General features: G+C 38.1%; 1 protein-coding gene across 1 annotated transcript in view; it reads left to right on the top strand.

The window, feature by feature from the left end:
• The first annotated feature begins 999 nt into the window (after positions 1-999).
• Positions 1,000-12,969, top strand: part of GAP43 (growth associated protein 43) — a 100,803-nt gene continuing 88,833 nt past the window's right edge. The window contains exon 1 of the mRNA XM_036446904.2: positions 1,000-1,210. Coding sequence (XP_036302797.1) covers positions 1,181-1,210 — 30 coding nt within the window. The 5' untranslated portion in view covers positions 1,000-1,180. The remainder of the gene's footprint in view (positions 1,211-12,969) is intronic.

The following is a 12,969-nucleotide window of genomic DNA, read 5'->3' as shown; positions in this document are numbered from 1 at the left end:
AAAATTAGGTGCAGAGAGGTTCAGTAACAGTCCCAAAATTGCACAGTATTTTATATAGCTAAAAATTATATTATTTACACTTTTTAAAAATAAATATTTTTATTGATTTCAGAGAGGAAAGAAGTGGGAGAGAGAGACAGAAACATCAATGATGAGAGAGAATCATTGATAGGCTGCCTCCCACATGTCCCCCAGTGGGGATCAAACCCATAGCCCAGGCATGAGCTCCTGACGTCAATTGAACAAGGGACCCTTTACTCCGCAGGCTAAACTACCCACTGAGCCAAACCAGCTAGGACAATATTAGTTATTTCTAAACTCAAGTGTCTAGACTGTTTAAAATGCAATACAGTTGTGGATTTTTTTCAAGGATAGTGGAACATGTATGAGATATGTTTGTGCATATCTCAGCTTATATGTATGTACCAGTATTTATTTTAGGTTATACAAAAACTGAGTACAGTATATACACAATGTGTAATATTATTTTTGAGGGAACTTAACCCTCACAATTATTAACTGCATAAATCCTAAATAGCAGATATGACGTGTTGTATAAGTCTGGGAAAAGAACAGAGTTAGCAAAGAAATACAAGCATTCCTCAAGCCCCTCTTCCATGTAAAACACATGCCATCCAATCTCCTCAACCGGCTGGAATATACTTCTCTGCCCCCACCCCACCCATCCTCTTAATGCAGGGAGAAAGTCGGTGGGTAATTGGGTCCAGATTGGAGATGTTTAAATATTCATGAGGCTGGCAGGGGACTGGGAGGGGGCGACTGTCTAGAATGGGGGTGGGGGCTGGGGAAGTGATTAGTCATTGAAAGCTAGAGAACAATTCTAAGAAAGAGATGGAGAGACACGGAAGAAAAAGAAAGACAGAGTAGGTGGGGAGGGGAAGAGAGAGTAAAGAAAAGGAGAGGAGAGAGAGAAAGAAAGAGAGAGAGAGGAGAGAGAGACAGGAGAGAGCATGTGCGATGAGCAATAGCTGTGGACCTTACAGTTGCTGCTAACTGCCCTGGTGTGTGTGAGGGAGAGAGAGGGAGGGAGGGAGAGAGAGCGCGCTAGCGCGAGAGAGCGAGTGAGCAAGCGAGCAGAAAAGAGGTGGAGAGGGGGGGAATAAGAAAGAGAGAGGAGGAAAGGAGAGAAGGCAGGAAGAAGGCAAGGGACGATACAACCATGCTGTGCTGTATGAGAAGAACCAAACAGGTAGAGCTAAAGATTTTTTACTTCTTACTGTTGTGAAATTACTAGAGTACAGTATTTCCCTGTGAAGGCAGGAAAAATATTTTAACTGCTTCTGTTCTGGCCATGGTGCTCGTGTTTCCTTAGCCTCTGGTAACTGATGGTTGCATCCCAGCTTTTATTCTATTCTGTCTCTCATGCTCTGGTTTGGGATTGCTGCTACTAATTTAGATGATGATAGGGAAAAATACGCCAGTTTGGCTTAGAAATAAGATTTATTTATTTATTTATTTATCTGGTTATTAAGTTAATGTTCAGCATTTCGGGTCTGGTTTTGCGGGTGTGGATGTAGACACGGATCTGGGAGAAATATGTAGGTTTTTACCTATAAGATGGGGAAGCCACCCTTTATATTATTTGCAAAAAGCCAGGTTGAAAGAATAATATTTAGTAACGAGTAGAGCTTGTTCTGTGGTACAATTTTCTCACATGTGCTGCTTAGTTCCTACATGCCTGAGCTTCAAATGGGCGCAGGTATTGATGGAAGAACATATGAAGGCTTTATTTATTTATTTATTTATTTGTCAATGAATGAAACTGATTTGGGAGATGCTTTTTTAATTTTCTTTTTCTTTTTTCTATCTCTTTCAAAAAAAATCTGAAGGCAAATGGGGCTGGGGAGAAACTGGCCGCATAAAAGGGGAAAATCCCCTTAGCGATTGTGCACCCACCAGCTGTCCGAGGAGAGGGTGGACCACGCCCCTAGGAGCTTCGAGCTCCGAGGGGATGGGGAAGACGAGCCCAGTATTACCTGTTGGAAATCAGGTCTCTCCTCCCCTTCCCTGGCATTTTTTCCAGGGATTGTCAGTGACCAGAGTCGGGCTAACATTCTGGATAATAAGCGTTTGGTGACTCATTTTCATCCGGAAGAGGGACACACATAAGATTAGCAAGAATCCGAGTCCCCGCCCTCCCTCCCCCACTGCCCAGGTTTTTCTTCCATTTCGAATTGCTCACTTATTTCTTGAAAGACATTTTAGAAACTTGATGGGAGTGAGGCTAGGGAGGGATGAAGAGCATGGCGTTCAGCAGGAACCGACGGCGCCCTGGCACTCTCCAAATGAAGCTTTCAAACATTTATTGGAACACGTTGGAGTGGTTTTGGCGAAGGTTACAGAGAAAAATGGGTGTGGGATCTGGGCGAGGGTGTGCCTGTGCGCGCTCCCGCCAGCCCGCGCGCGAGCCCGGGGGAAGCGGATGGCAGTCTTGGTTAAAGAAGCCTTTTGCCGATGGATTGCCTTAGGGGTGGAGTGCGAGAGATAGGAATTGGGCATTATTCCGGTGCAGGTATTGGATACTAGGCAATTTGTAATACATTCGCTGAATCCGAAGGGGGTAAAGGGGGAGGGGGTGGAGAAGAAGCAGCCTGCCAGATTAGAACATTCAGCCAGCGCCCTGAAAGGAGGGGCGGGGAGGGGAGTGAGAATGAAGAAGGAAGAGGAAGGGGAAGGGAGACAAGCAGAATATCAGAGCAGTGGATGGAGAGGCATAGCATGCATACATGCATGCATGCATACATACATGCATGCATAAATAAATAAATAAAGTACCCGGCATCTGGGGTTTTGTGTGTGGTTTGGCGGTTTGTGCAGGGGGGCTTGGGAAGAACATCGGAATCTTACATGCCAGACTTCCCCAAACTGTTTGATGGTTCTAGAGACTGGTGCTTCTTTCCCAAATCAGGCTTCTCCTTGTGTTCATTCTGACATACATGCAGTAGATACAGGTGGCTGGGTTAGACACACTGTCAAGGAAACACCCTGAGGTTGCCCCACTGGTGAGCTGGGGGAATAAAATTTAGGAAGGCGGAGACCAAAGGAAGCCAATGCTATTATTCCCTTACAAAAGCTTTAATTTTGCAAAGAAGATAGGCTGCTTTACAACTTTCTGCCACTCTCTGCAAACACACACCAGTATAGATACACCTTCCTTTGACAAAGGAAACCACGCATGATTTTTAGAAAGAATTGAGGCTAATGGAATTCCCTTCTCCAAAAGGGGACAGTTGCCTTCCCTAGGGTTCTCTTTCAGTGACAACCCCAAGTGTCCCCTGGAGGTGCAAAGTAATGAAGCTGAAATTTTGTGTTTGGGAGTTGTAAAAATTTGCACTAAATGTCTATAGCATCTGCACACTTCATGTGTGATAGTCATGCGTGTACTCTGTGTAGCTTCCACATGCCTGAATGCATGTTAGCATAATTTATATGCATGAGATAAAATAAAAGGTATAGAAATTGTCCTGATGTAAAAATGAGTGCTTCTCTGTGAAATTGTCCTGTTCCCCTTTTACCACTGTTGTATATCATTCACATAAGTCAGTATGTAGGCTAGAATTAAATCAGACTGAAGGAAATGATGTATTCAGGGCGTGGGCTCCATACTACACTGACGGGCATTTATGTGTGAGTACTTGTCCCGCATGGCTTTCCTGCTTGTGGGTATAATGATCCTGTATCACTCATGGCAGAATCGGATTGTGTTTATCTTCCTCCTGGCATCTAGTCATCCTAGTCCTTAGCAGGGAATAAAACAACAGCAAAAATCTGCAAAGGTCTAAACTCTGCCACACCCATAAAACCCAGCAGAAACGTGGGAGGGGGCTGGAGAGATTGCACTTCCTTCCTCTTCCACTGGAGCAGCATAAAAAGCAGCCTTGGATTTCTGAGCTGTAATACATTGCCAATGGGTGAGACGAAAGCGTAAATGATCTTTATTGGCCATTAATTACCCACCACTATAGATTATTAAAGCAAGAAGAAGAGCATGGCAGCAGCATGAGGATAAGACGATGATAAAGAAGTGGGCAAAGGAGAAATAAAAGGAATGAATTCTTGAGGTTTTATTGGTTTATGATTTTCAAATACCTTGGAGTTAACTTGAAACGGCTTAATTGCAATGCATATTGCAGATGATGAAAAAACTTGCAAGATAGGATCTGAGTCCACAAGCAAGAAAATTGTGAGGTGTTTCCTTTGTTTAAAACTAAGGACTAATTGAAGTGTAAAGAATACCAGTGCAAGCAAGTAGCCCCTTCAGCCCCACCAACACTTGCCTTTTCCCTCATACAACAGATAGTCCTTAGAGTGTGTGACTGTAGTTGAGAATTCCAACCTCATCTTTCCCTTGCAGTGTTGGAAAGGTGTGGAAGGATGCTGCCTTGCTGCCTAGTGCAGAAGATTCCTCCCAGTTACAAATTAGATCCCTTCTAGTTATAAATTGGATTTCTCCTAAATCTCGCCAAGCCACGCCCAGTGTCACCCAGAGACTAAGTGAATTAATTAAGTAGAGACAGTCTACTTAGTATAATTGAAGCTGTTCACTTTTTAAAATGCTGAGTTCTGCCACACATTTCTTAATATAAACAGAAAAAGAAATCATTTAAAGAGATTTCTTTTTCTTTTTCTAAGAGAACCTTAGAAATTCAATGTATTGATACCTGGTCAGTCTAATTCCTTTTTAACCGATACACAATGAGCTCTGCTCTCTCATGCTGACAGTCTGTAATTCTGGCCCCTCCCTCCCCATCCATGCTGAGACAACTGGGATAAGAATATGCAGGGTTAATATTTTCTCTTGCTGAGCTGGCAGAACTATAGAAACCTCCTTTCATATTTTATGCTAAAGGGCAGTGCTCCTATTCACTGAGAGAAAGAGTGGCAAGGGATCTCTTTTGCCTCATTCCTAATGAAATTGTCAGTGATATGCCTGGGGCTGATGATTCTGCATACTTCAGTTTCACCAGGTCCCATAAGAAGGGGGGACAAGGCCTTTCAGCCAATAGTAGAACATGTGTATTTACCAAATATTTTCCTTGTTCATACTGACAAAGTAAGAGGAACCTCAAATCACCCTCTTAATATTAAAGGAACATTTCAAAGGATGCACATGCCCAGGTCATCTCAAGAGAAGATATAGCATTGACTTCCCTATTAGCTGTCATACAGACTTTCAGGCAACCAAGCATGTCTGTTGTCAATCAAAGAAATGATTGTGGGCAGGGATTCTTTCTTCTGAATTTCATAAGTGTGGTCTGGTTGCCTCATTGCACTGAAGTCTTCATAACATTCTCTGAGGTCTTGGGAAGAGCACTGGGTAGAGTCCTTAGTCTATGCAATATACTGATTCTATGATCTTGAATGAATCACATAATCTTGGGTTTCGGTTTTTTCCTGTAAGATGGAGACAAAAACAAACAAACAAACAAACAAAAAAAAACACAAAAAATAAGTCCAAAGCAAGCAAGCAAAAATCCACTCTGCTTGCCTTAAAGGGCTTATGTAGCATTACACAAAATTAATGTGAAAACAATGATCAATATAAATGTAAACAAAAATTTCTGTCCAAGTTTTGCAATGTGGGCCTTGGTTTAAAACCATCAATTTTTCAAGATTGTCCAGTGCCTACTATGCTGCTTTTTTCTGTTCAGAAGTTGGTTCTGGTCACAGTTCATTTCTCTGCTTGCACTCTTGTTCCTCCTATTTTTTTCTCCAGAATCTCATTCCATCATGTCCTACTCTCTGTTAAGATTTGATCTTGTACTATATTAACTCCTTTCCCCATAGCCTATGACTATCCTTGTGTTTATTCTATCTTAAAGGACTATTTCCTGACTTTCCTGTCCCATCTCTATAGTGTTCTGTCTCACCCACCTATTAGAACAAAGTTCCTAAAAAGTCTCCTCATACTCACTTTCTCCTCTTCATCACTCCCCCATTCACTATTCCATCTACTTTCGTAAGGTTTCTGTTCCCATAATCCCATTGAAACAAAGACAACACATCCACTAAAATTCAGTTTATTATATGTCTTATTTGCTATCTCTTTGACATTTTGTATTGTTGGTTATCCTTCTTCCTGAAACTCTCTTCTCATTTGACCCACATGATAACTCTCCTCATTCTCCTCCCTCTCAGATAGGTCCATCTCAGTATGCTTTGCTGTCTTTGTTTATTCTCTTCTCCCCTAAATATAGATTATCTCCAGTTTCATGATCCTGATCCATTTCTCTTCTCACTTTACACACCAATTCTAGGTGATCTCATTCATGCCCAAGTTTTAACCACCTGTGTGAATTCAAATCTGTATACTGGATATCTCTCCTAAGCTCCTGATCCATTAGGTATCTCTATGTAAATATTTAAGAGATAACCACATTGTTATGTACAAAACCATACTCAGTCTTCCACTTAGCCTTCCTCCAAATGCCCACTGCTAGCCAGTTTCCAAGCTCTAGGGACTAGGAGTAATCCTGAACATAGTTCTTTTTCTTTTTTTAATTCCCACATTCAGCTACTAAATCCTTAGGTTCTTGTTAGTACAATTTTGTATCCATCCTCTGCTTTTCAATTTCACTACAAATATCCTGGTTCAGATTTTCATTACCTTTTCTAGACAAAGGCAATAGACTTCTCACCTCCATCTTGCTCTCCTTCAATTCTCCTTACACATAACACTGTACTTACCTTTACCCAACACAAATCTATTCATCTGATATTCCTCCTTAAAATCCTCTAATGTCCCTCCTTAACTGGAAGCAAAAATACAAACTTCTCAGGGTGAATGACGTGATCCAGATTTGCCTGCCTTACCAACGATATCTTTAAACACCCTATTCTCCCATCTCATGATTCAACAGTTTTCAGGCCTTGATGTCTTTGTTCATACTGTACTCTTTGCTCACATTACACTCCTTCTCAACTTAGAAAATTCACATTTTCCCTCTAAGAATGGCTCTTGGAAGCCAGTCTTGACCATCCTAAGTTGAGTTTCTTCCTACCTTTTTTGTGACTATGTTATCTATAATAATAAGAGTATAATATGCAAATTGACCAAACAACTGAACAGCAGAATGACCATGCAGACAACCTTCCGGACGACCACACTATAACATGCACTGTGCCAGGCCAGCCAAGGTGAGTGCGATGTAATCAGTCAGCAACCAATCGCCCCACAATTGCCCCACAGAGAGAGGCTCAGGCCAGCCAAGTGATTGTACCCCATGCCTGTTGCCTGCAGAAGGAGGTGATTGGTGGCAGGGAGGGGGGGGCAACACAGCATAGATGGAAAGCAGTGTCAGTGGTGGGGGCATGCCAGTTGGCAGCAGCCAGAGGAAGGAAAGCCCTGATAGAGCCTGATTGCTGGCCAGGTTTAGAGAACCTACTCTAGAGGTCCCATATTTTGAGAGGGCGCAGGCACAAATTTTGTGCACCGAGCCTCTAGTATTTTATATCACTATTAGGTCACTTATGGCACCATATACCTCTTCTTTCTTTCTTTCTTTCTTTCTTTCTTTCTTTCTTTCTTTCTTTCTTTCTTCCTTCCTTCCTTCCTTCCTTCCTTCCTTCCTTCCTTCCTTCCTTCCTTCCTTCCTTCCTTCCTCTCTCTCTCTCTCTCTCTCTCTCTCTCTCTCTCTCTCTCTTTCTTTCTTTCTTTCTTTCTTTCTTTCTTTCTTTCTTTCTTTCTTTCTTCACATTGGTGTCCATACTATGAGCTATTTAAGGGGAATAGTGTAATGTTAGTTTTTGTTTGTTTGTTTGTTTGTTTTTTTCTATCTTTGGTGCCTATTACAAGACTTGCCAAATATAATAATTAGATTCAACTGTAGGTGATATGTTTGCTGAATGAATATGGAACCAGGTTTATAGACTTTTCATAAGTTGTGGCACATCTAAATGTATGAAATCACTATTTAGTATTTTTTTTATAATTCATTGATATCAAATTTTGAAGTGGAGCTGGTATTATTGATTCTTGATATTGACCAGTATGATGATAACCATCATTTTTTAATGAAAGCAGGCAAAGGTGAGCCTATTAATACCATGTTTCTCCAAATTACCATAACTGGTACTATCTGAAAGCCTCCCATTGATGTCCTACTCCCCGCCAACCAGCATATAGTCCTGACCTCTGAGACTAACCGATTATCAAGAAAGACACATGATTTACTATAGTCTTGAAACTTTTCATGCCCTTCCTTTTTGCCCCAAGTACTTAAGTAATTGCTTTGCTCCACAATTTTTCCAAATAAACTTTGACTCAATCTTTTGTTACTCTTAGTTGACCTATTTCATTGATCAGATAAAGTTCAAAATATATTGATCTGTATTCAGGGAACTGTGTTTAGAGTTAATTTTATTTTCATTTGAATTTCTTTCCTTTTCACTGAAATATTCACATAATAATATTCCTCAAAGAGAAACCTTTCATGAGAGTAAAGGAGGATTGAATGGTAAGTGGTTCTTATGTCATGTTAAAGGAGGGAGAACCAGATCAACTTTATCTTCCTGAGGTTTGAATAGACTGAAGGGATTTGGATTCTGAAGTAGGCATATTGTGGCCAATCTGAGGCAAACTGCAACCACAACTTTCCATAAAAATACTTTCTGCAAGACTCCAGGAGTTATATTTTTGTTTGACTGAATTGTCATGGCCTTGAGAAGAGAGTAAGACAAATGATTTATAGGTAAAATTTGTCTTCAACTGCTAAAGTTGAGTAGTATCTTCACACTCTTTTTCTTTATCTGGGCCATTGCTCTTAATCTCTTTCTATCTTTTTCTTGGAGTTTTTATTTTATATTTTTCCTCCTCCTCTCAGGACCAAGTGTAGTTTTCCTTATTGATTACTAATGTTTAATGGGTAAGGCTATGAAAAGAAAAACTTTCCAAAAAAGTGTGTCCCTTCCAACATTCCAAATGGGTATTTTTAGACAAAATAGGCATCTTAAGTCTGGCACATATTAACTTCCCAACAAAAAATATTTACTGAAGAAGTAAAAGTAGGCAGAAAAAGTTTATCATGATGGACCATTATGGGAGATGTTTGGGTCAGCAGACCATTTTCATGTACCTATTCAGAGATGACTTTGTGTAAATGTACATTCAACTCTATCAGTCCTTCTCACAGGTAGTTGTGGTCAAATTTACACTTCCCTCTCCTGTCTGCTTTGATGAAAGTAGTACACTTGCTGTGAGTTTACATTGTAGTATGGGAGTCTGACCTTCCAGATTTCCTATCCTCAATTACTTACAGATCTTATTTTCTTAAATGTTGTTTGTTTAATGTCCTGTTTCATGTCTTTGTAGTGGAATAATCCCTTTCCCTGGGTTCTAGACCTGGCTATGACAATTGCTTGTCGTGTGACCTTGGGTAAGTAACTTAAACTTTCTGAGCCCTAGTTTACTCATCTATGTAGTAGACACATAAAAAGAACACTCCAATCCTAACCTTTCTTTTCTACTAGACTGGTTTGAGGTTATGAAAATAAGTGGTTTATAAGTAATATATTTTTCAAATATAGAATATCATTATTGAGGAATTCCACATATTGAAACCTAAAGTATTCATGTTTCCTTGCAAAGTAGTACCCTTACTTCTGTATGGAATATACTAGTAGATCAATTATATATATAGAAGATATATATATCTTATATATTTATATATTATATAAATATATATTATATTTATATTATATATTATATAATATATTAAATATATATTATATTTATATTATATATCTTATATAATTATATATATAGAAGATATATATAGAAGATATATATATCTTCCATTCTCACTCCTCTCCTATTCACTACAGAGTAAATATTAGCAGATGGATGGGAGACCCCAAGGATCAGTCCAAATTAGAAAAATTCAATGTATTTATTTTAACGTTTTCTGTTTTAGTCTTTCTTTTCACATCTATACTTCTCTTCTCCATTTGCTAAATTGGCTGCTTCTCCACCTCATTTCTAAATTGGGTTCTCAGCACTAATATTACCAGGCATGCTGTGCTCACATCCATCACACGAGTGCCCAATCAGGCAGAAGAGTAAAGGAGCGTGGGATTGGGTAGGAGACTAAAAATGGGATGAATCCTGGTTGAGGGAAATTCAAAGATTATCACCTGAACATCATTTTTATACAACTTTAGGACTCCTCAGTGTATCAGGAATTAATCTTGATCGGAAGTGATATACAATTCTGAACCTTTTCCACCTCAACTCTAAATGCCATAAGTAACTTTTGAAGCTCTCAGGATCTCTACAAAGACATTTCAGTTCTGTATTCCTGGTTGATTGGTTAAGTGACCAATTTAATAATACAAACTTTATCAAATTTTCATATAAGCAATGGAGTTTTTGCAAACTAAGTAATCTTATTTCTTATATATGGATAATATTAAAAATATTTTAAGTATAATAATTGGATCAAGATTGTCTAAGAGATTTTGTTTTTCCTAGAAACCAAAAGTTTCAAATAGTACAATTAATATCATGTATATTTTGAAAAATACTTTTATATAGGGAGCTTATATTTAATTTAACAGAAATATGTTACCTAGAAATTTGGAAAGAAACTAGTGTCTAGAGGGAAATAGTTATTTCTTTTATTATGTCTGTGGTTGGCTAATGGTATCTCTTTTAATCCTTCACTCTAGCCATCTGTCTCTGTCTCTTACTCTCTCTGTTTCTCATGCCATTTCTCTGTGTCTCATCTCTACACACACTCATGTATGCTTCTATTGTTTGTCTTTAATGGAATACAAGTAACAGAAACAAACTTTAATTGTATATATAAAGCGTATCCTGAGAGAAAACTAGATATCTCAGAAATTAGAAAGTTGAATAGCCAAATTTAGGAGAACCAGAGTAGAACTGGGGACCTCAACAACAGGAATTCATATACTTTCTTTCTGGACCCATGCCTTTAAAGGACTCTGTTATTATTAACTCTAGCTTTTCTGTTTCTTCATTTAAATTCCTCAAAATTCTAAATGTAGAGGGAGAGAGAGGGAGAATGAACGAGCAAAATAATAAAAATGAATGAATCTGATTGGTCTTTTTTTTTTTTTTTTTTTTTTTTTTTTGTCAGCTAGTTTACCAATGGACCCACCATCTCTGACCAGAGGAAAGGCCAGGTCACATAGTTTAGACAAAATTTCTGAAAGGCTATACCCAATCTAGTGAGAGAATAATCTGAGTGAGAAAGTTTCTCCTGAATATACACTTATATATCCATAATTGGGTAGTTACCCAGATCAGGATGGACTTGCCTCAAATGTAGTGGACCACTAATTTTTCTCTTTGGTCATTTTCATTTTGGCTTGTATTGCATATTATAATTGGTAGGGTTCCCTGAAAAGAAGTAGTATCCACACAGATTGCTGATCTCATGGGCTTTTATAACTAAAAAAGCAAGGCTAGGGAAAATATCCACATCTGGAATTGACAGGTACATATTTTTCACTCTCTTTCAGAAGCTGAATTCTGGCAGGTAGGCAGGTACCACCTGTCTGTCTAAGAGGAATATTAGCTACCGAATATTCTTGCTAATTTAGCACAGTAGAGCTTTCCTCTCTTTTCTTTTTAGTGTGTAGGATCTATTTCTGTGAAAGGATTGGGCAATGATAGGTGTAAAAATCTCCCGTAGATTTATATCAGAGAGATGCTGCTCTTTGATATTAGTCATCTCATTTTGAATGTCATTGAATTAAGTCCACCAATAGTCAGGATATTTATCTATTTTTAGCAAATTAGCACTTTCTAAAATATTGAGCTGTTGTCTCTATATCCACCAGTTTGCTCTACAAGTAGAATTTTGTAATTAGCCTTTCATCCATTACTTGTAATCCCAGTTCCAATAATTACTCAAAAATTTTATTTAAAAAGTGTTTTGAAAGACCTGAATATTTCTCATTATAAATATATAAAGGAGTTAGATGAGGCAAAGAATAAAAAATAAACAAAATTATCTCCAAAGGTTAAGCAAACTCTATAACTGCCTGCTTTTCTAAATGACTTCAGAATCTCTTAGCACAACTAGACTAGGAACTCGCCTGGACTAGGAACTGTTAGAATGCAAATCCTCTTTCCCCTCCTACTTGCTTTAATTCTAAACCAATTTACCTGCTTGACATGTAAACTGAGAAGTAAAATTAATCACCAGATTAGATCTTTAACAGTTATTCCAAAAGATTCATTTCACAGTTATACTCAAAGTTTAATAGAGGCAACTGTCTCTATTATTTGCCAAAATAATAATAATAATAATAATAATAATAATAATATTAAAAAATCAAGGTAGAATTTCTTTAAAGGGAAAATTCTCAGTTTCTAAATAATTAACTTGCAATTAGATTTCTAAGTACTTGTTGTATTGAAGGTAATCCACTTTAGTTCTCTACTCTCTTCAGGGTTCTAATGGGAGAAGAGAAAGAAGCATTGAGTATATTGGGAATGGACATTGAATTTCAAAATTCTTTCTCTTTAAATCAATGAAAAAATGTATTTTATTTGAGTGATGTAAGGGAATAATTGAGACTTCACAAGTGATCGATCATAAACTTCTCTCACTTTATCTTCAAAGACCCAGGTATTTGGAGGGTTTTATTCCTGTTTTATTAGATTAATCTTTCTTAACATTTCTGAGATTGTCAAAAGGAAGGATAATGTTATTATCTCCTTTAAAAAATATTGGCCCTTTCTTTAGTCAAATCGTATTTGAGAGTTTACTCAAATATAATTTTTTTCTGAAGTGTAAGATCTTTAGAATCTTGCCCTTGCCCTCTAGCAATTGTTTACTCCAGTGAAAGAGAAGATTATTCTGTTTTCTCTACCACCTGTGAAAACTACTCTGGAGAAATCAGGTTGGTTTAGATTCATCTAAATATACAGAAATATACTAAACAGAAATCTAAATTCAGTGTTTTCTATGTCTTTGA

Source organism: Pipistrellus kuhlii, unplaced genomic scaffold (genome assembly GCF_014108245.1).
Source record: "Pipistrellus kuhlii isolate mPipKuh1 unplaced genomic scaffold, mPipKuh1.p scaffold_m20_p_2, whole genome shotgun sequence".
Lineage (NCBI taxonomy): Eukaryota > Metazoa > Chordata > Mammalia > Chiroptera > Vespertilionidae > Pipistrellus > Pipistrellus kuhlii.
This window is presented reverse-complemented; position numbering and strand designations above follow the sequence as displayed.